We start from the raw sequence: 27,054 nt of genomic DNA on the forward strand, positions 1-27,054 counted from the left end.
GTCCACCACTACTCTTGGCGATTCTAGAAGGAAGGAAGGAAGAAGAAGAAAGGAGGCAGTGGGAGGAGATAGAGAAGAAGGCAAGTTTCTATGCACAAGAAGAGGAAACCATAGCAGAGGCATGGGATGTCAGGGAGGCCACTAGAGCTATGAAAGACATGGATATTGATTGAGTTGCTCAGAGGATGAGAAAAACTTTCAGTAAGGGGGTTATGATGAGCCTCATCATTGGGTAATTATATGGGCCTTAATCAACCTCCTAGCTTAGTCAAACCAACTCTTCTCACAACTTATTACATTTTTTTATTATATATTTTTTTAATGAGATGAGTTAAAGTGAGATATTATGCCTAGTGGACTAATATGCATTGAATGCAGGTTTGGAAGAGAAAATAAAGGAATTTTGGAAAGACTAAGGTTTGAAACTCGAATGGGACAAGGGAGAGAGATTATAGGAGGTAAATCCTCCTCATTTACTCCTCCCCCATTCGAATATTCATCCATTAATCCCACCAGCTCGGAGTGAAAGCAGCCAAATCATGAAGATTAGAAGGAAACCAAGCAAGTGATAGACAAAGAGTTAGTTCATCTCAAGTTTGGGATCTGAGCCTCCCTAAATTTAAGGAAGTCATTTAATGAAGCATAGAGCCTCATTAGGATTCAAATTTATATTGCAAAAACTCTAGTTATTTTCAAGCTCCAGACTTGTGGAATATTTTGATGTAATTTTCTGTTTTGGTAATAAAAATGAGCTTTTTCTTGATCCAGTACTTAGTTAACTCAGAGGGCCGAAGATATTGGGTTATGGCCCAACCCAAGTAGAAAATGCTCCTCTTCTTGTATCTTTATGCTTAGCTTAGTTTCATAGATTCATGGTTAAACTATCTTTAGAAGTATTTCATTACAAGTAGTGTAGATTTGTTTAATTGTTTATTAGTTTGCTTCCATTTGTGCCTTACTTCAGTAGTAGGTTAGAAGGGATAAAAGAAGCACCAAAAAGTTTTCAGTAGGTGTCTTGGCCTCACTTCTTCCTTTTGGGATCATTATTTGAGGAAAAGACCCTTATGCAACCCCAAAAAGACAAATTTCCATTTCTTTCATAAGATTTAGAGTTTGTCGTACTTAAACTAGCATTTGATAAGTTTTGAAAAGTAGGATTTCATTGCCATATCTTATATCTTCATTCTTGTAGTAGATCTCATCCATAATTCCATTTTATTCAGCAATTTCATCATGCATAAGGTAGACAATTAGTTCATTAAATGTTGTTTTTCTAGCTCATGAGAATTCTTCTTGTTTATATGAATTTTTGGAAATTACACATGTTTGATGCAGAGAAAGTGCTTCAAAAGTACACAGAGATCTCATAACAAGAAACCACCTTCCAAATTCATCCACCCATAAGCATTCCTCATTTGCATCAAAACCTTCACCAATTTCACCATTTTACATAGAAATTTCCCCAAGCATGTTGAGCGAATCTAAGCATCTCCTAAAATTGGTTTTGGTTTCTGAGTGATCCTAGGCCTTTTCTCACTCCATTCCACCCATAAACCACCTTCCTAAAACCTTCCATCACCTCCAACACCCATCATTTTTCTCACGGCTGCATCCTGTAGAAATACAGGGAATATTGTAGGTTTCTAGTGCATCCTGTAGGTTTTCCTGTAGTGGCTTGTTGTGAGGCTGAATTGAGGAAAAACCTCTAGGAAGCCTCCCGAGGTCACCCAAGGGTCTCCCAAACCTTTGAACCATCTCTTGAACCTTCTAGCCATCCATCAGCACCCGTAAACCACCTGCTACATCACCAAAATAAATCAGCTTGCACACTTGATTTTTCATGGAAAGCACAAAAAGACAAAAAAGATTTATGATAGCCCTTTATATGCATAAAAACGATGTTTGATGTTTTTACTTCCATTCTTAGGACAATAGCATTTTGTTCATGTTAATTTAGCAGTATTGCAAAGCATAGCTCTTAATAGTTAATTAGGGAATGGTGTGCCTTAGCATTGAATTTCAGTCTTTTTCAATTTTGTAGTAGATCAGCTCTCTCTTAGAGTAGATTTCTATTTCTTTCATCAAGGAACCAAGCTTCTTATGAATCCATTGAAGTCTATCTTGAAAACCCTAGTGGTCTCTCACCATCTGAATAGTGACAAAAGGCAGAACCATCACTTTTACTTGTGTATACAACATTGTCACCTCCAAGTTTGTATGAACCCTGGGTTGATAAAGTAAAATTGGTAGCCCAAAAGTTGCAACATTTTTGCTGCAATATTGGTGCTCATCAATCTTCCAAGTGGTATTGTAGGCCCAGGTGGCCTCAACTAATTTTTATGTCCAATCCTTTTTTCCGTTGTTAATCACCTTGGCCAGAATGCCTTCCAATGCTCTGCTTGTTACCTCCACTTTCCCATTAGCCTTTGGGTGGTAAGGGGTGGATGTTCTGTGCTTGATATTGTGCTGGATTAAGATGTTTTCAATCATGTGAGATGTAAATTAATTGCCTTGATCAATGACCAATTCTCTAGGGTACCCAAACTTATAAAAGACATTTTCCCTTAAGAATCCAGCCACTTTTTCTTATGTTGCTACTTTGATGGCTTTGGCTTCAACCCATTTTGTTAAGTAGTTGGTGCACACTATGATATACTGATTTTTTTTGGATGGAGGGTCAATGGGCCTGATGAAATCTAGACCCAACTTGTCAAATGGCTTGAAAGTCACTTGAGGTTGCAGAGGCATCTCATCCCTTGGGGTAGGTTTCCCCATCCTATGGCACTGATCACACTAGTTGGTATACCTCCTCATATCTCGATGAAGAGTGGGCTAGTAATAACCATCTTGTAGTACATTGAATGTTGTTCTTTTGGCTGAAAAGTGACCTCCACAAGGCCCATCATGATAGGCCATAAGGATGTCGAATTTTTCCTCCTCCTTAACACATCTTCTTAGAATTTGATCTGGACCTAGCTTGAAGAGATTGCCCACAATCCAATTGAATGGGTCACTCTTTATTATGATTCTCCTCTTTTCCATGGAGGAAAAATTTGGTGGAAACTATGTAGACAACAAGTAGTTTGCTATGTTAGAAAACCATGGAGAGAGAACTGAACTGGTGAATAAATGTTCATCTGGTAACTAATCATCAACCATTCCTTCCTCCTCTACACGGAAAGTCAATCTGGATAAAAAAATCTGCAATGTCATCCTCCTTTCTAGGCTTATCAATAATAGTTAAATCAAACTGTTGTAATAACAGTAACCATCTAATAATCTGAGCATTTACATCAGGTTTATTCATCAAGTATTTAATTGTAGCATGGCCGGTATGTACAAATGTTTGGTAACCTGTAATGTAATGCCTAAATTTATTTAATGAATGCACAACAACTAGGAGCTCTTTTTCAGTCACTGTGTAGTTCAGCTCAACTTTCGACAGATTCTTACTGATGAAGTAAATGGCATAAGGTAGCTTTTCATCTAACTAGCCTAGAGTTGCTCCTATGGCTGTGTGAGAGCTGTTGGGAGCAAGATCCCCCAAGGACAGTTTTGGGGCTAAAAGCCCATGTTTAAGTCAAGTTTTTGTAATATTAATGTAAAGACTCCGCATTTTGTGGTTGTGGAGAGCGAAGGTATTATGTGTCACAAAGGATAGTCCACCCTTAGTTTTTGTAAAGTAAAGGCAACTATAAGAGATCTACCCATGGTCCACGGGTCATGGGATTGTATAAAAAGAGTTAAGCTCTAAGTAGTTAGAGGCATTAATGGAAGAAGTAAGAGAGTCATCGCTTTAGAGCAAGAAGTCTAAGTCTTGGGTTGTAGCGTAGGTAGAGGCTCTGCAGCTGAGTGCGCAAAGGCCTAGGGTAGAAGTCCGCAGCTGAGTGTGCGGACCCCTACAGCTGTGTGTGCAGGGTGAACAAAGTCTGTAACACTTCGAAGATATTAATTAAAGGAGTTATTCTACAATTTCTATGTATTTGTTATGTTAATGGGTTTAGATATTTTATGTATGAATTTCCTTTGTTATGCTTCTATGTTGCGTGAATGAATACTGTTGCATTGAATAATTAAATGCAATTACGAATATCTAATTACGCGTTGATAAACTTAAGTATTCAGTAAAATAAGAAAATCACTTAGGGTAGTTGAGGAATTTGCATGGCGACAGTGCGAAAGTACCTAAGCCCCAGGTTAGGGCTACGCGAAGGTTGATCGTATACTTTTGCGAAGGTATTGAAAGGTAGAATAAAGGGTTTTTCTTACAAGCCCTAGAGCGAGATCACCTGCATGAAGGCAGGGATAGAAGAGATCAAACAACATCACAACCATCTCAGGGTGCGGAAACTTGGTTCCAGTATCCACCCATACTGCTTTGGGTGAGACTTTGGTCTGCACTTCACGAGCTGATGCTGAAAGGGCCAGTAGTGTAGGGATTTGTTTGGCTAAATAACATTGAATCTAGGTCAAGGCCCATCAATCCAAAAAATGGTTCCGTTGTCGAGACCAGAATCTGCATAAGAGATGTGTGATGTCGTATCACTAGAATCCAACTAAGAAGGAGATTAGAGACTAGTTGGATAGAAAGATCCATGAATTCACGACACAAGAGAATATAAACCCGCAACTGACAAAGGAACAATGGTTGAACCAGTACCTACATATAGAGATCCATGAGATATTTTTCTGCTCTTTCCCTATTGAGCTATATGAGTAGATCGTGAAGCTATTAGATAGCCAAGGAAGGTGGAAACTTGACGGTCCTATTGTGTGCACCCCAGAGCTAGTGCGAATGTTGGAAGCATAGAAGGATAAGATCGCCCGCATTGTCGATCATTGGATCGATCGCATCATAGGAGGATTTGTGACTGAATTCGCGGTCAACACCTCAGTCAGCTATAGTTAGGCGAAGTGACACTTTTTCAAAAGACCGTGAGGTAAGTACGTAAAAATATTTGAATACTTGGATTAAATGTTGTTGTATGAAAAATAGGTTATGTAGCTACCTTGATGTACGGGACTACGCAAAGTGGAAAAACTTACAGGAATGAAGGAAAAAAGGGTCTGGATTATAGCCCCTTGATTTCACCTCCACAAAGAGACGAAGAAGGGATAGCTAAGGTTTCTCCACGAAGTTATATTTAGTTAATAAGACAAACATTCCCGTGAATACCACCCCCACCCACACCATCTCTGACTTCACCACCATTGCCTCCAACTTCACATGTACTACCTCCACCTCCACTGAGGTTCAATATGACAAATACAGTGAAGTTTCCTTTGTTCAAAGGATTGGAAAATGATGACCCAGACCAATTCTGGTTCATTGTGAGGGTTGTATGGGAAGCTCAAGGTGTTATATATGATCATATAAAGAAGACGACACTGGTTAGTGCTCTACAAGATCGCACGCTAACCTAGTATATTAAGTACTCTAACGATAACCTGAATGCTGGAGTAGCAAACATCCAAGAAACACTAAATAGGGAATTTAGTTGGCCTTAATATAAGGCACAATTGATTGTGGGATTCAAAGAGATCACGATGCAACCAAGAGAGATGCCTTGGGAACTAGATCAGAGGCTGAAATGTACAATTTGTGAAGCCAACATGAATTTGACAGATGGACAACATCGCGAGTGGTTTGTCGCTTTGCTACTACCACACTTAAGGAGGGCATTGTCGCAGCAGAAGATAACAACTCAAGCAGAGGTCTTGGAGATTGCCATGAGACTACATGAGACTCTGATGCAAGATCCTAATATAGGAGTTCAGTAGATCCATGCACAGCTGAAGAATTTGTGCCTTGATATGCAAATTCTAAAGCAGGACAGGATGGTTTGGCCAGAGGTACACAAGGAGGTATGGTTCTTGAAATGAAAAAGTCAGGGTCATGACAAAGAACATTTCCCGGTATTTACAAATTACATAGCAGGAGGAGGACCGATTCCTTTAAGGCTGAAAGCTCAATCAAGTCCTAGCGCAGGGCCTGCTTTATGGTGTGCTATATGTCAAGTAGCCGGAAAACATGCCACGAATAACTGTCACTTGCTACATAAGTATGTACAAGCACCGCAACAGCTGTTCTGCAACTTTTGTAGGTCGGTAGGACATGGTGAGCATACTTGTAGGAGCTATGAATTGATGATGGATAAAACTCCTGCCTATAGGGTTCAAGCCAAAACACGACCCATTGACCAAAATGCAGGGATGGCACAGATATGATTTTAGGGGTGCGGACAAGGCTAAGGTGAAGGAGGACCTAGTAGAGGTTGAGGACAATTGATTTTCCACAATTGCAGAGGACCAGGACAATATGCCCGCAATTTCACTAATCCAACGTGTTTGTCGTGCAAAAATTGCATGTTGTTTGATCATGAAATGAAAGATTGTCTTACGTTGATATCTAGGATACGTGACAAAGGGGCGCTACCATCTCTACCAATGCAAAACCTACAGATGATGAGTTCTGAGCTGAGATAGGAAGATCCAAGCGTAAATATAGTACTCAAAAGTGGAATCACAACGGGAGATGACAAGGGGAAACAACCAAAAGACAGTACATGGTGTTGTGGGGAAAAATGCCTATGCAGGACGATCCTATCCACCTAAGGTGTGACAGTGCCTTAGCAACAAACAGAGACAGCTATTCTAGTATTCTTCCTTTATGAATTAAGAATGAAGAGAGATGGATGGACTAACCGATGTCTTCCATTTGTCCCTCGATCCAGTCTCTCTTCTCTTTGGGTGTTCACAGCTACTTGCCTTCTTGCTCGCCCAACTTCAACGGGTTCATACGAGATCACAAGAGAATAACTACCTGCTTTCTCGCTAGCCCAGCTTCAACAGATTCCTGCAAGATCACAAGAGAACAGCTACTTGCGACAAGAGAAGAACACTACACAAAGACAAATATTCACATTCATAACTAGTTCAGGATTAGAAATGAACCAAATACACTAATGCAATCATACATCAAAGATACATCAGTATATAGGAGAAACCAAGATAGCTTTATTGATGAATAACAAGGTTCAGGAAGAGATACAACCCAGAGGGCTCCAATCCAGCATCTCCTTCCCAGCAAATGGAATTCCTATCTTCACCCCCTTCAAAGCATTAGGCATCCAATGATTCCAATCTCAAACCAACAGCAATTCTTTGCAATAATAAAATTCCAGCCTCTAGATCTCATGGAGGAGAGATCCATATATAGATGTTTGGAGAGAGGATGAGTCAGCTTGAGATCTGACTAGTGTCCTCTCCCTCTGTCAGTTCTTGATTCCACTTGGAGGTTCTTGCTTCCACTTGGAGATTTGGAACCTCTTACTCATCACCAGTCGAATTCCCTGAGGCAAGTGTCATTTTGGAAGCTTCCTGGGTTTTGACACCTTGAGAAATGAGCTTGCCACATGTCCACTCTTGTTCAGCGCAGGTAGCCAGTGTTCCCTTTGACATTCAACGCAGGTAGCTAGTGTTGGCTTTGACATTCAGCGCAAACAGCTAGTGTAGCCACTGAAATGATCCTGAATTGACTTGTTTTTGAGCAGTTTCTGGTGGAGAACTTCTGTGAATTGCTGTGGTTTGTTAGCCTTGTTCCTCTAGGGGTAGGAACAACATGTTTAGGGACTTTGGATCCCTTAGATTATGGACATTTCATGCTTAATGCTGTAAGGCACAAAAATGTCTATAACACATGGGTTTGCAAAGCCCCAAAAAAATAGGTTGAGTTTGATTTGGAGTACACCCTTGAAACCTTCATGGATGCTAAGGAGAGCTTTGTTGAGGCCTCCACCTCAGGAAGCAAAGATAAGCATGAGCCAGAGATGGACCCCTCTATGTTCACAACTTTCCTAGAAGCCTGTATGAAGTTACTATGTGACAGTAAGGCTATGAAAGGGTTACAAGAAATCATCAATAGATGCGCTAGAACCACGCCAGGTGAGCCACGCATAGTGCAAAGGATTGGAAATCATAAAACAATGAGGGGATGGGAGATGAGACTAACCGCACAAATAGGAGAGTATGAAATGGATCAGGTCATTTTGGACCTGGGTTCAGATGCGAATTTCGTACCAAAGTAGACTTGGGAGCGAATGAGGAGACCCGCACTACAATGGTCTCCGGTTCAGCTAAGGATGGTGAATCAGCAGAAAATCATCCCCATGGGGCAGTTGCAGGGGTGACTATGGATATTGAGGGAGCGAGCACGCTGGTGGATTTTGAAGTAATAGAGATAGTGGATGATAGCAATCCCTACCCTGCATTCCTGGGAATTGACTGGGCTATTGATATGAATGAGGTAATCAATCTGAAGAAGCGAAATATGATCTTTGAGAAGTAATCGTTACGCATAATAATACCCCTCGATCTTGCTGAAGGATCGCGCTATACTGAACCTGTCTGTGATTATGAGAGTGATGACGACCTGGACTGTATCTATAAGATAACAGCGTGAGACCAAGATTGGGTGAATCCCACCACGGATGGATGGATTATGTGGGATCGCGAGAGTTCCTGCACTTCGAACTTTGACAAAGAAATAGAACGCTAGCAAAATCGGTTACATGAAGTAACTACGCTGAATTGCAACATGATGACCCAATCACTGCATTGTGTGTCATCAGAGGTAAGAAATATGCCTATTTATGATGGTCTAAATGAGGTAGATATCATTTTGGATGCATTTGAAAGGGAGGTACCAGAAAAGCAGTGCTTCTAGGCCTTGGACTGGGCACTACGCACTATGCCCACAAGATGGTGGGGTACGCACAAGGGAAGCCTTGATGATTGGCATGAATGTAGGAGGATGATGAGAACATGATTTGGGAAGCCTAATATGCGACTAACAGATAAGTACGATGGGCAGAATGATCCGCGTGCACATCTGGCCAAATGGACGCAACCTTATGGAGAAAAGCCTCAACCAGAGTGGGTACACCTATTCTATCATACCCTGGATGTTATCCCATTGAATTGGTATACATAAACAGAGCTCCACCATGGGACAGGAAAATGGGATATCTTGTGTGAAGGATTCATGATGACATTCCGTTTTGAGGATGGGTTTGACAGTATTGATGAAGTGCTACAAGAAGTGAAAGCAACCATCTTTAGGATACCGCAGGATCCTTTAGACCTGATTCATCCTGAATAGGCTACTCAACTGAGTCACGCTCTCAAATGTTATAATATAAATACTGAAGCAGAGGACGAGGATCCATAGAAGATTAACATTCCAAAAACAGAAGGCCACCACGAGGTTCAAGGACTGCAGATTGAGAACCCTGATATAACTGCACCGGTGAAAGCAAAACAAGTGAACATTGGTATGGAGGTAGAACCCAAATTCATGAAGATTGGAGACTACTGGGATGACGCGATGGTGATAAGGTCATTGAATTGATCCACAAATACAAGGACTTATTACCTACCAAGTTTACATATCTGAAAGGAATAATCGGAGACCTAGGAGTGATGAATATCACATTAAATCCCAGTGTGAAGCTAGTTAAGTACAGGCCTTACCGCCTCAATCCAAAATACAAGGAGAAGGTCGACTTAGAGCTAGACAAGATGCTGGTGGTAGGCATCATTAAGCCTGTGGAAGAATCCGATTGGGTAAGCCCAATAGTGGTGCAAGAGAAGAAGCAGAAGGATGAGATAAGGATATGTGTGGATCTCAGAAAACTGAATAATGCTTGTGTGCATGATCCTTTCCCGCACTTGTTCACAGATGAAGTGTTGGACAACGTAGGTGGCTAGGAAGCATATTCCTTCATTGATGGGTTCTCTGCGTACCACCAAATCAAAATCGTGCCAGAACATAGGAATAAGACAACCGTCATGACTGAGTGGGGTTGTTTTCAATACACTGTAATGCCATTTGGATTGAAGAATGCACCTACCATCTTTTCGCGTGTGGTTGTTGTGACATTCAAGGGATTTATTCATACGTTCCTAGAGGTATATTTTGATGACTGGACTGTATTTTGGCTAGTTAAGCGCCATGTAGCAAGCTTTCTCTTGATGCTAGATACCTGTCAAAGATACCAGATCACACTCAATCTCAAGAAGTGTTTGTTTTGCGTTCCTTTTGGGAACTTATTGGGGCATGTGGTTTGCAGAAAAGGACTGATGGTATACTCCTTAAATATCGCGGTGATACTGAACTTGGAAGCACCAAGGAGTGTGAAACAGTTGCACGCTACTCTGGGTCATACGGGATATTACATAAAGTTTATTAAAGGCTATGCCCAGATCACCGCGCCGATGGAAAAATTGTTGAAGAAGGATGTCACGTTCTACTGGAATGATGACTGTAAGAAAAGCTTGGATATATTGAAAGAAAATATGGTTACCACGCCGATTCTAGTCTTCCCAAACTAGAAGAAAGAGTTTCATGTACATGTCGACACGTCATGTATAGCGCTAGGGGTAGTACTAACACAGGATGGTAGAGAAGGCTTGGACCATCCTATCGTGTTCGCAAGCTGCAAATTATCCAAAGAAGAGAAGAACTATTCTACCACTGAACGCGAGGGGCTAGCTATGGTGTATGCACTCTAGAAGTACCGGCACTACTTGTTAGGAGGCCATTTTAAGATGTATACGAATCACTCAGCGCTAAATTACCTGGTCAATAAGCCTGTGTTGGGGAGGTGAATCTGAAGATGGCTCTTATTGTTCCAAGAGTATGATTTTGAAGTTGTTGTAAATCCTGGATGATAGAATGCCAGACCAGACCATCTGTCGGGCATCGAAATAGGGGAGGAACCTACTAACTTGGAAGAAGGATTTCCTGACGCATAACTATTTGTAGTGCGTGTCATGGATGGTCATTTTGAGGATATAATACACTTCTTAACAACATGAACTGCACTAGAAGGATACTCTGTCCAGCGAAAGAAGGAATTAGTGGTGCACGCAGCAGATTTCTCTGTCATTACGGGCATGTACACAAGATGGGGACTAATGAGATATTGCGATGGTATGTACCTGAGATCAAACGAAGCAGCATCCTCACAAACACTCATGGGGGTGCTGCGGGAGGACATTATGTAGGGAGAGCAACCGCACTGAAAATTCTACATGCAGCGTTGTGGTGGCCAACCCTTCATTAGGATTCAAAAGCATATTGCAAGACGTGTGATGTATGTCAAAGAATGAGCAGGCCATCATGGAGGGATGAAATTCCTTTAAATCCAAAAATGACATTGCAACCCTTTGAGAAGTGGGCAATAGATTTTGTAGGACCCATTTAGCCACAAGGGAAGATAGAAGCAAGGTACATTATCACTGCGACGGAGTATTTGACTCATTGGGAAGAAGTGCAGCCAATGAAGGATTGCATGGGCATGATGGCCACAAAGTTCCTATTTGAGCATGTACTGACATGATTTGGATGTCCAAGGATCTTGATGAGTGATCATGGCATGCACTTCTTGAATGAGATGATCAGCGCACTAACGGAGGAATTTTAGGTATATCACCAAAAGATCACACCTTATCACCAACAGGCTAATAGGACAATGGAGGCATTCAACAAAGTGCTTGAAAATGTGTTGAACAAGGTTTGCAATGCTCGGTGAAGTGATTGGGACTTACGCATACCTGCTGTATTGTGGGCTTATCGAACGACATGCAAGAAGTTGATGGGACAAACTCCTTTTAGGCTTGTCTATGGTGTGGAAGCCATAATACCTATTGAATACATCGTGCCTAGTTTGCGCATAGCAGCTCTCACAGGTATGATGGATCACAGAGCCCTGGAAGAGAGGCTCACGCAGCTGGACGAACTCAAAGAAGAAATATTTTTCATTGGATTTCACCATCAGGTCCAAAAGCAATGTTAAAAGTCATGCCATGATCGACACATTAAGATGCACACATTTAAGGTAAATGATCTAGTTTTGTTGTATGATAGTAAGTTTGATAAATTCCTCAAAAAATTAAAGATGCACTAGTTAGGGCCTTATTTTATTAAGGAGATTACCGATGGAGGAGTGATACAAATAGTCAAGTTAAATGAAGAACCCTTCCCAGGAAAGGTGAATGTCAGTCGTTTGAAGCCATACACCGGTGGTCTGGCCATGTGACGAAATGAAAGTAGCACAGTCTTAGCACTTTAGGCAGCTGAAAGGAGGCATGGGACTATAAAATACATTGCCCAAGTTTGGGATCTGTGCGATTGGAAGATGGTGCGAAGCAAGGATGTGTCACTGGGTCCACGACAACGCGAAGGGAGTTGTGATACCCAGGGAGAAATCGCGCAGGTCGGCTAGAAAGTGACTATTACATTTGCGAACTTGCCTGAGACATCATGAGTATTGATAGAGAGTCACCCCTAGAAGTTATCAATACATAGAAAGTGGTATAAGAGGTAGCACAAGAGATGGAGAAATAGGCAGAAGAAGTTTCCCTAGAAGTAGCCGAAGTACTGGCGGAGGTTCCTAAATCTCTGAGAACACTGAGACCGAAGCCAACCCCAGCCAAAGATACGATGAAATATAAGAAAGGAAAGCAACCTGCCATCCCGGTGCATGCATCACCGAGACGAAACCCAAAAAATCCCACTTCCTAGGATAAAGGCAAGGTTATAAACCTAGAGGTAGAAGAGAAGGATATCAAAGACATCCCCATGGATGATGAAGATGTGGGAGTGGAAATAGAGGAGGTTGAAGCCTAAGGTGCAGACCCTATTACATGGTTGTCAGAGTATGTCCCTCTCTGCAAGCCTAAGTCTAAGGTCCCCAAGGACATTGATGAAAGTAAGACTTCTTTGCAAACCCCATTGCTAACAGATGAGATCACTTTTGACAGTCCGTGTTTGGCATGGGTGCCAATTTTGAAGCTCCAAGATTGGGACTTAGCGAACCATGAGAAGTTTCGGCACCTAGTGACCGAACAATTGATGTTTCGTATCATAGACACAAAGACGGGAAGGAATACATTGGAGCCGCGGAAGTGGCTCAGAGGAGTAGAGAAGGCAGGATTACTCAAACTGCTCTGGGTGTCGCACTATAACCACACCCCCCGTGACAATTCTAGTCATCAAGCAGCTATTGTGCTTGGTGCATGATGGCTGGATGAGCCAATACCCATCACTGATATGTTGATTCATCGCATAACACGCTTGTCATATACAAGAAAAAGTCCAACGATGATCTTTGGTGGCAAGGGTGGCGAGCTGGCACTAACAGAATCAATGAAAGAAAAGTTCAAATTGGTGAATAAGTTGCGTGGCTACACAATCTCCAGCATCGGGGACCCCATTGTGAAGATGGAAATGGATATCCTTGTAGGAAAGGTGATGTGGAAGTGTTGCGCCGACGAGGTGCCGACACCTGTTGTCGTACTCGCATAGCAGTGTGCTGAAGGAGTCCATTTTAACTAGTCAGACTACCTTTGCGGCGAGTTCCTAGCAAACTGTCGCGAAGCACAAGAGCAAAGGAAGATGTTCCACTACGCGTGGGTCTTGCTATCGATTGTTCTCGTAGAGTGGGGGCTATCAGAAGAGAGCCAATTCCCCTCGGTCGCGCCAGACCTTCCTGAAGCAGTGAAGTAAGGTTCACTTTGGGTGACCAAGGATGTGGAGCGCATGCAGGACAAGAAGATCTTCTAGACCTTGATGGAAATGAACATAAGGATGGCTATCAATCACAAGCCATGATTGTCGCCCACGGTATATGCTAACTTGCAAACCTATGCCAAATTCAAAGCTGATTTCCATCGGATATCAATAAGAGCACAGAAGGACCCTGTGTAGAAGTGGTACGATTTTCTGTACCTAGCCATGGATGATGCCATCGATGCAGTGTTAGATAAATGGCAGGCAGAGTGGCACACCTCCACAGACTAAGTGGTGGGTGGAAGAAAGTTTGCCACACAAAAGAAGAAGGACAAGGCCAAGCTGAAGATGGTGCAGCAATTTGAAAAGAGGAAGAAGGAGGCTGCTAAGAAGGTTAAGGTAGATCAGAAAGGGAAGGAGGCAGGAAAACAGATAGGTGGCACAAAACGGGGCTCTAACAAAGGAGCGTGGTCACCTTCACCTGAAATTAAGCAAGAGGACACAGAGTAGCACAGTGCAGACCCTCAGGAGACGTCCGACCACATTAAGTGCCTGAGAGATCTGAAAAAGGGAGGGTCCAAAAAGAAATCGAAAGCGACTAAGACCTCATTGGACCCTATCACACTGACAGAGGGAGATTTATAAGACATGAGTGACACAGTCAGAGATGTCACCATAGAGGTCCTACAAAAATTTGAAAAGCAGTGGCAGATCAGGGGCCATCCAAACAGGACTTCAGGAGTTGCAGGCCTGTGCATCGCAAGTTGGTACAGTGTCTACCAGCTTGGCTATCGGCACATCAGAGGTTGTCGATATGCTGCGCACGAAGGCTTCCAATGTGCTAGTGCTACCAGATGGAGCACTGATAATAGAAAATGAGGCTGACAGGCCCACTATCAACACCTTGAAGGGAGTGGGATTGAACATGGTGGTGCTCCCGCACAAAGCACTCCACCTCTTGCAGAATGGAGTAATTGCGGAGCTAAGGGCCCGTGAGCACCGTGCCCTCCAAGTGATCACTGAATAGAGAATAAACAATGAGTAGATGGCCTTATAGAGGAATGCTACCATCGCCACCAAGGCTGAGTCAAACAGTCAGAGTAAGAAGATCATCCAGGTTATGGAGGAGGCCTGCAGAATGGTCCCAGAATTGGCCATTCTAGAGGAGGAGCCAGTCGAGGTCCGCATCTATAAACTGGACACAGGGGTGCGTGACACTCAGATGGAGATGGCACGGTTCAATTGGAGTTTAACTTGCAGATTACAGAGCTCTAGTTGAGGGCTCAACCCTCAACACCACCAGAGGTAAAGGAACAACTGGTGGTCATTGTTACAGAAGTAGTGGCAGCATTGGAGAGTGTAGTAGCCGACTACACCTAGTTGTTTGAAAAAACATTTGAGGTGACTAGCTTGTAGGAGGACCCAAACATCTAGAGACTCGAGACAGAAGCACGCGAACTCCAACAGTGCTATGACAAAGGTAAGGGCACAGTGCGAATCGTCACGCTGACAAAGAGGTCAGCCAAGCTGCAGGAAGCCAAGCAGCTGAAGGAACAGGTGGATGCAGTGCTGCACAAGGAAGAAGTGTTGAAGGTGCAACTAAAGCCCTGGCTGGAGGAAGCTTATGTAGTCACAGGAAAAATTGAAGGAAATCTTGCGAATTTGCAAGTGACGCAACAATAGCTTCAAGCTGACAGCACAGGGGCAGTAACTAAGAAGGTGGTCAAAGATGCAAAGCAGGTAGCATCTCAGTGTACAGTCGAAGTTACAGTCATCGGGGTCGAGCTAGATGGGCTTCGTGAAAAGATCTCCACACCTACCGAGTGACTCGAGGGAGAGTCACAATGTTTGTGTTGGGGGCCTGTTGGGAGTGGGATCCCCCAAGGGAAGTTTTGGGGCTAAAAGCCCATGTTTAAGTAAAGTTTTTGTAATATTATTGTAAAGACTCCGCATTTTGTGGTTGCAGAGCATGAAGGTATTATGTGTCACAAAGGGTAGTCCTCCATTAGTTTTGTAAAGTAAAGTTGGCTGTAAGAGATCTACCCATGGTCCGCGATAGTATAAAAAGAGCTAAGCTCTAAGTAGTTAGAGGAATCAATGGAAGAAGTACGAGAATCATAGCTTTAGAGAAATAAGTCTAAGTCTTGAGTTCTAGCATAGGTAGAGGCTCTACAATTGAGTGCGCGGAGGCCTAGGGTAGAAGTCTGCAGCTGAGTGCGTAGCCCCTTACAGCTGTGTGCACAGGGTGAACAGAGTCTGTAACACTTGGAAGATATTAATTAAAGTAGTTACTCTACAATTTCTTTGTATTTGTTTTGTTGATGGGTTTGGATATTTTTTGTATGAATTTCCTTTTTTATGCTTCTATGTTGCGCGAATGAATACAGTTACATTGAATAATTAAACGCAATTACAAAAAACCGATTATGCGGTGATAAACTTAAGTATTCAGAAAAATAAGAAAATCACTTAGGGTAATTGAGGAATCTTCACGATGCGTTGCCATAGCAACAAAAAAGTATTTGAGCCCCAGGTTAGGGTTGCGTGAAGGTTGCTTGTATGCTTTCACGAAGGTATTGAAAGCCAAAATAAAGGGTTTGTCTTAAAAGCCCTAGAGCGAGATCACCCATGTGAAGGAAGGGATAGAAGAGATCAAGTGAAATCATAACCATCTAAGGGTGAAGAAACTTGGTTCCATCATCCCCCCATATTGCTTCAGGTGAGACTTCGGTCCACACTCCGTGGGCTAATGCTGAAACGTCCAATAGTGTAGGGATTTGTTTGGCTAAATAATGTTGAGCCTGGGTCAGGCCCCCTCAAGCCAACAAGAGGTATCGACATGGATATGAAAAGGAAGAGCCCAATTTTGGCCTTAGAGAATAGTGTAGTAGTCAACTTGTCCTTCATGGTGTCCAAGGCTTCTTGATAGCTTTCTGACCACAAAAATTTAGAGACTTTGGCCAATAACCCAAATAAAGGAGAAGCTAACTTGCTGAAATCTTTTATAAACCTCCTATAGTATCCGGCTATACCTAAAAGAATTCTGACGTCCCTCTATTTCTGTGGATTCGGGACCCTTTTGATGATGGCTATCTTATTTGGGTCTACTTGAAGTCCTTCCTGTGATATTGAGTGACCTATAATAGTCCCTACAGTCATCAAGAACTCACATTTTTTGGTACTAAGAGATAAGTTCATTTCAATGCATTTATTCAGCACCTTACCCAGGTTAGAGAGAGCCTCTTGGAAATCACACCCGTAGGGTGTGAAGTCATCCATATATATTTCTACTACATCATGGACTAGCTCTGCAAAGATACTCAGGATTGACCTCTAGAAAGTGGCAGGGGCATTGCATAGACCAAAAGGAAGGACCCTATAAGAAAAATTACCCCAAGGATAGGTGAAGGTGGTTTTATCCTGGTCCTTTAGGCTAATCTATATTTGATTGTACCCGCTAAACCCATCTAACAAAGAGAAAAACGTTTTCCTTGCCAGGCCATCTAACACTTGGTCAATGAAAGTTAGAGGAAAATGGTCCTTCTTTGTTGCTTTGTTTAAATCTATGTAATCAACAAAAATCCTCCACTTTCCATTTTTCTTTGGACCCAACACCAAAGGAGACACCCACTCACTATTTGAGATAGGGTAAATGAATCGTGCATCCAACAACTTTTGCAACTCTTCTTTGACTATATCCTTGAGAGTTGGATTCATTCTCCTTTTGGTTTTTCGGACTGGTTTGCAACCTTCTTTGATGTAAATGTGGTGATTACATAGCAAGGGGTGCACTCCCTTCATTTCTTTCTAATTCCAAGCAAAGGCACCCAATTTCTCTCTTAGCATATTACATAACTCTTCTTCTCGATGTACAGAGAGAGGGTTTTATTATCAGTGTTCTTTCAGGGCCTAATTCTATTATCTTGACACAAATAGGGTTTGAGGCAACTAATTATAGATCAAGCCGATGGTTGTTCTTGGTTTCCTTCACTACTTCCTCCAGAGAAATGGTGTTGGGAGTTGGATTTTGGAGGATGTGTTCAATAAAATCATCTTCATGAAGATGTCCTCCTCCTATGGAATTTTCTAGGGTGTAGAGTTGGGAGGAGTAGAATTCATATAGTTCTTCCTCCTCTTCTAGCCATAAAGGTAAGTCATGTTCTAAAAATGGTTCAGCAGGAGGGTATAGGATCAATTGCTTGGATAGATGCCCATTTTTTATAATCATGTTTCCAGCCCTGCAACTTATGTAGGCATCGCCAGTGGCTAACCAAGGCCTCTAGAGTATGAGAGGATAACCATTAATTTGGTCTTAGGCTGGAGAATTAATAAGTCTTCATAGTACTCCCAAGAGTTAATGTAGACCATCACATCCTCAACAATCCTCTCAAGGGCTACTATGGATCAATCTGCAAGCTGCAAGACTCTCGTGGTCTTTATCAGTGAACCCTGGTGATTTATCTTGAGCATGATGTCCTTAGTAATTACATTAATGGCAGGCCCAAGATTAATCAAGGTATGGGGGACAATGGTGCCATTGATATGTACATCTACTACAAGGCTCCGAGGGTCTAAATACTTTTGGAAAATTACTTGCCCCAGCATTAAGTCGAACAACTGTCCAATGACATTAATGGTAGGGGTGTCTCTTTTTCGCGTCCCTGGATGTTTGAAACAATTCTCTTTAATCAGTTTGTTGTAAATAGGTACACCCTTAATAGCTTGGAGAAGTGGTATTTTGACACATAGATTTTTCAATTCACCTAGAAGTTCATTCTCTTCTACGGTATGCTTGATTGGATGAGTTAGTCTTTCAAGAAAGGGTTGTGGATTCACTCTAGGGATACTTTCCCCTCTTTCCTCCTCACGCTCCCTAGGTGGAGATGGAGTTTGGTTATCCAGGAGCACTCTCCCATACTTAAGGTTGATTTCATGAATTTTCATAGCATAAGCAGGGTAGGATGTCTCTCCACTGTAGACCTTTTGTGCCAATCTATTATTTGGTTTGGGTTTGGTTGGCAGGCATCTGAGGTTGTTTAGGTGGAGTAGGGTGTAAAAGTTGTGGTTGAGATGGAGTGAAGGAAATAAAGCTAGAGCATTTTTGTACGCGGGCCTCCACCCCTAGGGTGGTGCATTCCACTTAGGTTGTGGAGGAGTATATGGCTGAAATGGCTAGTTGGTCAGTTGGGAATGGTATTGAGGTGCAAACAAATAGGGAGAAGGTGTAGACCAGGATGGATGAGCAAGGGGGGGCCAAGAGGGAATGGATTTGTTTTGGTTAGGGTTGTAATATGCATAGGATGACCCTTGTATTCCCTACTAGTATGGTCGAGGCCCAAGAGGCCTCCTTTGATTTATGTAGTAGAGTTGTTCAATCACCCCTTCAGTTCCCTGATACACAGCTTTTATTCCAGGATGAGAAGGGCGCTTTTCTATGGAGTGGTTTTCTTCATAGACCGAGCACATTTCTATAAGGTTTAATGGACATTCATTCCTAGGGTTCCTCCTTGTGCATCTAGGGTAGAGCATGGCTAATGCTCTCTCTACTTCTTCCTTCCTCCTCTTGATTTGCATAGTGTCCATCTGCAGGGCAAGGTTTTGCAGCATTTCACTCTTAAAATATTTCAACATGTTTCCAAATTCACTTTTTATAGATGTGTTGGAAGAGGATGAGTTGGCCACTATTTGATTAACCCTACCCCTTTTTCTAGCCGCCCTAGAATGGTTCTTAAAAATAGTCATGATATCCTCATAGTCTAGCTGGTATATGTCCCCTCCTAATAGTAGTTTTAGGGTATCCAGGAGATCTTCCCTGATCCCCTTAAGTAGGACTAGCTTAAGTGACTCAAGATCGAGTGTACACCTGGCCCTTTTATAAATGAGATGGAATATTTCCTCATAATCCTCTAAGGACTCATCATGCCCCAAGGTCATTCTAAAAAGTTTAACTTTGGTGTCTTTGGACCTACAGTATTCCCTATACTTGTTGTTGAAAGCTTGTTGGAGCTATGCCCAAGTGATGATACTATCCCCAGGTAAACCATGAACTAGTGTAGAGTTGCATCCTTAAAAGTGGATGGGAATAATTTCAACTTTTGATCATCAGTGGTGTAATCATAAGTTCTCCCTATGACATCAATTTCAAACAAGAAAGTATTTGGATCTTCTGAGGTCAAGCCATGGAAGTGAGGAAGAGAAGAGGGGCTTATGTTTTTCATCTTGGCATCCCCATTGGTTTCTCTGATGGGAAAATCACCCTCAATTCTTTCTCTATCTTTCCTTTCATTTCTATTTTCAACCATTATGTCAGTTGGAATGGGTTCTTCTTATTCCCCTATAGGCTCTTCGAAAACCTATGGTTGTTTTCCTAATGGGTCCTCTAATTCACATCCACCAAAAAGAGGAAAGGTTGGCTGTTTAAAGTGGTGGGGGTATTTGGTAGAAATTCTCCTAAGTTATCGCTATTCCTACGAGGCGAGAAAGAAGTGTTTTTGTTTTGTTTTTCAAACATTAAGACTAATTGCAAAATTGAAAAGACAAACTGAATTGAAACCAACTGCGGAATGAAATCACTTGCATAATGGAAAGGAAAGAAAACCAACTTACAACTATTTGCAAAAATGGAACTAATAGCATAATGAAATAGATAAGAAATGGAAGAAAGTAGAAATCACATCTACTCAGACACATCCCCAACAACGGCACCAAAAAGTGATGAGCAGTAGCATTGCAGCAAGAATGACACAACTCCTGCAGCTACCAACTTTACTTCATCAACCCGGGGTTCATACAAACTTGGAGGTGACAGTGTTGTATACACAAATAGATGTAATAGGTCCACTCTTTGTCACTGCTGAGCTGGGGCGATAGACCACCAGGTTTTCTCAAACCAGCCTTCTATTGATTAAGAAGAAGTTTGATTACCAATTGAGAAAGAAGAATTTTACCCTAATTGAGAGGATTGAATTGCTACCTACTGCAATAATGAAAGATCGAAATAGATGCCTAAAACACACAACTCATCTAATTATTTGTTAATATACCTTACTTCAAACTAATTCTAATTTAACAAATGTTAAATCCTAACTAACCTAAGGATGAAATCTGATCTAAACAAGCACTTAATTCATGTGCACATGAATAAGCATAAATACCTTTTTCTTTTTGTATTTTTGTGAAAACATAAATGCTAATCCTTCTTGGTTGCATGGAAGGTGGGATAGGTGTGAAAGGAGATGAGTGTGATGGGTTAAATGGCTTGGGAGGAAAGCAGGGGACATGTGACTTGTCCTAGATTTCATGATGCATTTTCACAAATCAGTCTCAAAACAGGCCACTACAAGTTTTCCTACAACATGTCTACAAGATGTCCTAGTTCACCTACAGGATCCCCTATTTTCCTACATGAATAGGCCAAAAGCATAAGGAGTGATTTGGATAGTGTTATGGAGCTTAGGGAAGGTGATTGATGGAAGGAATAAGGCAAGGAAGTGGTTGGAAATCACTCAGAACTCAAACGGAAGCTCTATGATGGTTGGATTTGCTCAACAAGCATGGCAAGTTGTCCGTGTGAAATGATAACTCGGATTGAGAAATTAGTGGCCTTTGGCTATCATGGGTGGGTATGGTTTGGCTGAGGCTGAGGATATGAGGTATTCCTGCAATATTGAAGCTCTTGAGACATACACATCATTATTGACATTTATCCATAAATCATTTCAAAACCAGAAGGGTTTACAACAATATAAGAAAATAGAATTTGCATCATTTATATGCCTAGTTCATGCATGGAAATGCTTGAATCTTGTTATGAAAGAAACATGAAATCTAATACAAAACCTGAGATATCAAAAATGAAAACTGCAATCTATCTTCTAAAACTAAAAGATGATGACCTAATTAGCAGAAACACCCTAAATTTCATAAGAAACCAGAATTCTGTCTTTTTGGAGCTGAATGGGAGTTCTTCCTCAAACCATGGTCCCTAAAGGGGGAATGAGGTAAGATCCACCTTTTATCAACCTTTTTCAAGTATTTTCTTGTCTCTCTAATGCTATTGCTAAATCTATGCACAAATGGAAGCAAACTAATAAAATTTACCAATACTTGCAATGTAACAACACTAAAATCAATTTAACAAGTAATATATGAACTAACCTAAGCATACAAGTACAGTAAGAGGAACCTATGCTGCTAGGGTTGGGGCCTAACCCAAGATCTTCAGCCCTCTAAGTCAACTCATTGCTGGATCAAGGGAATACTCATTTTCATTAACATATCAAAAAATACATAACAATGTTTTGTCACAATCCTTCAACTTGAAAACTTCCTAGCTATGTTGCATAAAAAATATGAATCCTAATGAGGCTCTAGGCCTCTTTATTTATACAACTGAAGTTCCCAACAAATTTCTTACATCTAGGGAGGCTTGGCTCCCAATATTAAGATTAACTGGTTCTTAACTATCACTAGCTTGGTAGCCAACGATCCTCATCACTCGGCTGCCTGCAATTCTGAGATGGTGTGATTTGATTAAGGGATCTTCAAGTGAGTGAGGATTTAATGAGGAAGATCCATCTCCTATAATATCTCCTTCTTGTCTCATTCGAGTTCATGCACCCTAATTAGCCATAATTTTCTCCCAAAAAATTGCAGTCAATGCACATTAGATCACTAGACATAACATCTTACTTTTACTCATCTCATTAAGAAAAATATAATTAAAACATTTAAAGAATTATGAGAAGATTTGATTTTAGTAAGCTTGGAGGTGTATTAAGGTCCATATATTTTACCAAATGATAAGCCTCATCATCACCCCCTACTGAAAGTGTTTCTCATCCTCTGAGAAACTTAATCTATATCCATGTCCTTCATTACTTTGGTGGCTTCACTGACATCCCATGCTTTTTTTGTAGCCTCTTCCTCTTGTGAATAAAACCATGCATTCTTCTCTATCTCTTCCCACTAATTTCTTTCTTCTTCTTCTTCTTCTTTTCTTCCTTCCAACATTCCCAAAAGAAATGTTGGACTTAGCCTCATGCTAATCCAATTGACTTTTAGTCTTTGTAGTGCCTACTTATACATTGGGGTTCTATTTAGTGCCTCTCTCATTCTATCAGGAGAATGATATTCTCTAATTTTTAGGTTGTAAGGTAAGGTGTTCCATCTCCTTTGGCAGGCTTGCTAGCTATCATATCCTAGCAATATTAACATGTATTCAAAGTGTGTGACTACTTATTCTTGTACAACAAGGTACCTTGGTGCAAGCTTGGGGTCATTTGCGATGAGGTTGTGGGTGCTGATGATAGCCATTGGATTAGATTGTTCTACTTTGATCATAAGGGGTTCTGCCTCTTCTTTTGCCAATATATTTTTCATCTCTGTAGCTCTTGCCTCCTCATGATTCATCCAAGATGCTAAGGCCATCAATTGCAAGTCCCCTAGCTTTGGATTTGGGTCCAACACATTTAAATCTGTCAACGCCAAATTGTGTAGGTAAAAATAAAATATCTTTGATCTATCTTCCAAGGTGCTTTGATCACATATATCAATGAATTGTCTATAGTCTTGGAAGGGCATAGTTCCTCTTTGTGCTAGGGTATTTATCTGGAATTGTAGCCATTATTCCTTGAGGTAAAAGGCATATGACTTTGTTGGCATCCTGCATTGGATTGCCTCCATGGGAAAATTGGCCATAGTTTCCAATTGGCTTTCCCTTTCTTGTAGTTTCTACCTTAGCCATTTGTTCTCAACCTCTAAATGAGATTTCATCATTTCTTCTATGTCTCTTATGCTGCTCAGTTCTCTGCCCATCTCATGCAATTTCTCCTCCATGTGGCCTACATCTTCTACCCCTTTTGATTTAGTAATTTGCATCCACCTGTGTGTCATTTCCCTCTATTTTTCAAGTTCAAAGAATAGGGGAATGGAAAACTTATCTGGTATCACCCTACCTCCTTCAATGAACTTGTAGTAGGAGCTGAGGTTTGGCTGTGGGCTAGGTTCTTTCAGTTCTTGGCCCTCTTCCTTTGTTTCTTGTTGAGTAATTCCTTCCTAGTCTCTTTTTTGTGTTTCCTATAGGCTTGATAGAGTTTTCCATAGGATGGTCTTTACTTCCTGTAGGAGACCTTTTCCATTTGATGAGGTTTCCCTTGTGACAGACCTCCTAACATAGGTGATTGGAGACTTGGGAGAAGATTGTTTTGATGTTCCTTCTCCTTCATTTTTCCTTACAGAGACTACCTTCTCTTTTTGTTTTGGTGAATCCTAAATGACAATTGGACTTTTGGTAGGGGTATTAGGTCTCCCTTGTCTAATCCTAGTGCTCTTTCTTGCCCTGAATTAAATTGGGGTTTTTCTTTGCCTCTTTCCCTTTGATTTGATGGGTGTCCTTAGGTTAGTTAGAGCAGTTGTTTCCTCTTTATTTGTAGGCTCTGGAGACACCCATGGTGATTCTTATTCTTATCTAGCTTGAGCTGCAAATTTTTGTTCATCCTTCTATCCTATTTCCTCTTTTCCATTTTCATTTTCATCCTCTTCTTTTTCTTCCTCTATTTCTTCACTCTTCTCATCTATTTCTTCCCATGTCTCTTCTTCATTTTACTCCTATGTTTCTTCTTCATTTTCCTCCTCTATTTCTTCTTCATTTTCCTCCTCTGTTTCTTCTTTATTTTCCTCCTTTGTTTCTTCTTATCCCTCAGTAGCAGTAGGGCTTATGTCATACTCAATAGCTTGAATTTATCCTTCTTCTTGCATTTCCGAAAATGTTGTCCATGCAATAGGGTATCTTAAGTTTTGTAAAGCATCTTCAAGGATGAGTTTGATCAACCCATGATGGGCTAGTGGCTGATGTTTTCCCTCTTGCACCTTGATGCTCATGTCTATCATGGATTGTAGAAGAAAATAGGGTATAATCAATATGTTATGAGGAGGTGTGTTCTCTCCAAATCTCATTTCTTGGAGGAGTCTAAAGTGGTATCCATACACTACACTGTGTCTCCCTTCACATGAAATATATTTGATGAGGTTTTAACTGACTTCATTCCAAGGGTATGGAATGCTCTCCCTTCTAACCCCACTTTTGTCCTCTATTGGCTCTTCTCCTTCCAAAAATAAGCTTTTTTTTGCAAGGGTGTTGTTATCCTTGTCTTCTTTTCTCCATGGAAACCCTAGGGGGAGTGTTGTGATTCTGCTTATAACCTCACAGGTAATTTCTACTGATAAACGCTTCACCACAATAGTGGAATTGGTCCTAATGAGGGGTATGTGTGAGAAGGAAAATTCTCTAGCCACATCATTATCGTATCCTCTCATCCTCTCAAAGAACCCCATCCATTGATGCCTTGTAAAAATTTCCACCACAGGAGGATGTTGGTGGATCCTTGCTGTGTTGGTGGGTTCTCTCTTATTGAAACCTCCTATCATCTTTTCCTAGTAATTCTTGAGGCTTGTGTGGATATAGTCTAAGACTTTTGGTAGGTGAGGAAGTTTTGGAATTTGACTTTTAGTGACATGAAATACAATTTTTCTATCCTGATATGCACTGCAAATTCCTAACCAAATTGAGGATTTTTTTTTTTTAATGGAAAATATGGAAGGTATGGCTCCTACCTCACTTTTCTACGTTCTGGTGAGGATAACCCTTGATTTGACTTCCCTTAGTGTCCATTGATAGCTCTGTAGGCTGATTTCTCTGTATCATGTAGGCTTCCTATAGGTTTCCTACTTGCTATAGATGTTGATTGTTTCCTGTAGGTGATATTTTAGGAATATCGAGAGAAACCTATTTCTTCGATGAATCCTTGAAGTTTCCTTTGCTTTATTTGTATGGGAATCAATGTTTTATTTCTATTTATGGATGATCATATGGGGTGGTGTGCTAGCTGGCCGAGTATGAGCACCTCCTTTTGGACCATTGGTCCCACTATTAGTCCATCAGTTCACCTTACCTCGTAATCATCTGCCACTCCTATCCTCCATAACTTAACCATTTTTGGATCCATTCCCCCTTTCCTTTGATTTTACCTTTGCCACGTGTGGAGTGGTCTAACTCTTTTCTTCTCGTTGACTAGCCAAGGGTGGCCAAGTTACTTAACCAAAGGTGGCCAAGTTAACTGGCCACCTTTACTTATAAAATCAACTCTCGCATTATTCCTACAGTTTTCATCATATCATACTTATGAGAGAGCATTAATAAGATGGCATACCTATGGGTCTTTTTCTTCGTTGATGATGCATGCTGGAGAGTGGTTCCACTTTGTTGTACTTTTCAATCTGCATATTTTCACGGTGTATTTCCTCTTTTGATGCCTTGTTCCTTTTGATGTGCAGGTGTTGGACCTTGTTGCTAGTGATCTTCTTGCTGTTGCTGAGCTTTGGAGGAGCTTTCTCATCCTTGTAGTCCCTGTGCTGAAGATGGCTATAGTTTTTGTGGTTTCTTTTGTGGGATAGGCTGCTACAGGATTTCCTATAGGATGTCTACTGGATGTCCTATAGCTGCCTCTCCCTTAAACTTTCACATTTTTCTCAAATCTGAAGTAGAAGGAGTATTGAAATGAGTGGAGAAGGGTGGTATGGAATGGTAGGTGAGGGATGTTGTCTTTGGGTATGGTTCCTCTTTCCTTCTTTTCTCTCTTTTATGTTTTTTCTTCTCTTCCTTTTTTCTTTTGTAATCTAATTTTTTTGAATTTATTTCTTTGATGTATGCAGGGACGACATGGTGATGAAAGGTATTGGTTGTGGTGTGGTGAGGTGAATGGATATTTTTCATTCAAACATAGTCTTGTGTTATCACTTTTATCTTGGAATGATCTTCTTGTGGTTTTCAAATTCTCTTTTCATTTCTACAGGAAACTTTTGTACGATTACAGGGAATCCTATAGAAAACACAGAATTTGTGTGAAATGAGATGGAGTGCTTTATAGATTGAATACTGGGGGGATAATGGAGGATATGAGATGGGCAAATTAAAACATGGCTTCTATAGGTCCTGCTTTCCTCATGTTGTGCTTATCCTGCTCTTGCAGACCTGCAAAAAAAAATTGTCATATTTTGTATCTTTTCTTTTTTTTCCTTTTTTTTGAAAAACAACTAGTCTACCCCCAAGGGGTTTTCCATCCTAGTTTCCTACCCTAGGTGCCTCAAAAGAGGTTTTCACCCAGATATATTTTTATTTTTATCCCCTTTTTTTAATGCTCTTGGACCGCCTCAAGAGGTTTTCAACCCAACAATGGGACTCAGGTACCTCATGGAGGTTTTCACCCGAGTCTCTTTACTTTTCTCTTTTTCTTTTTCTTATGTCTTTTTCTTTTTCTTCAGGGACTTGGTGGGGTGGAAGCTGAGACTTTCTCTACCACCATCACTGTATTGCTGATGCTATTAATGAATTCTTGCTTTGATAAGGGCTTCTTGTAGATTTTTAATCTATATCCATTGACAAGCAAATGGATAACCTCTACATCAATGGTTCTTATCTGCAC

General features: G+C 41.2%; 1 protein-coding gene across 1 annotated transcript in view; it reads left to right on the forward strand.

The window, feature by feature from the left end:
- LOC149205178 (uncharacterized) overlaps nucleotides 1–26,482 on the forward strand; it is a 60,572-nt gene extending 34,090 nt beyond the window's left edge. The window contains exons 4-6 of the mRNA XM_089397335.1: nucleotides 25,907–26,008; nucleotides 26,285–26,304; nucleotides 26,425–26,482. Of these exons, the coding sequence (XP_089253461.1) occupies nucleotides 25,907–26,008; nucleotides 26,285–26,304; nucleotides 26,425–26,482 (180 nt within the window). The remainder of the gene's footprint in view (nucleotides 1–25,906; nucleotides 26,009–26,284; nucleotides 26,305–26,424) is intronic.
- The last annotated feature ends 572 nt before the right edge of the window (nucleotides 26,483–27,054 follow it).

The sequence above is a fragment of the Pinus tabuliformis genome, chromosome 1_2 (assembly GCF_031772625.1).
Source record: "Pinus tabuliformis cultivar Carrire ecotype Pingquan chromosome 1_2, CPIR1, whole genome shotgun sequence".
Taxonomy (NCBI): Eukaryota; Viridiplantae; Streptophyta; class Pinopsida; order Pinales; family Pinaceae; genus Pinus; species Pinus tabuliformis.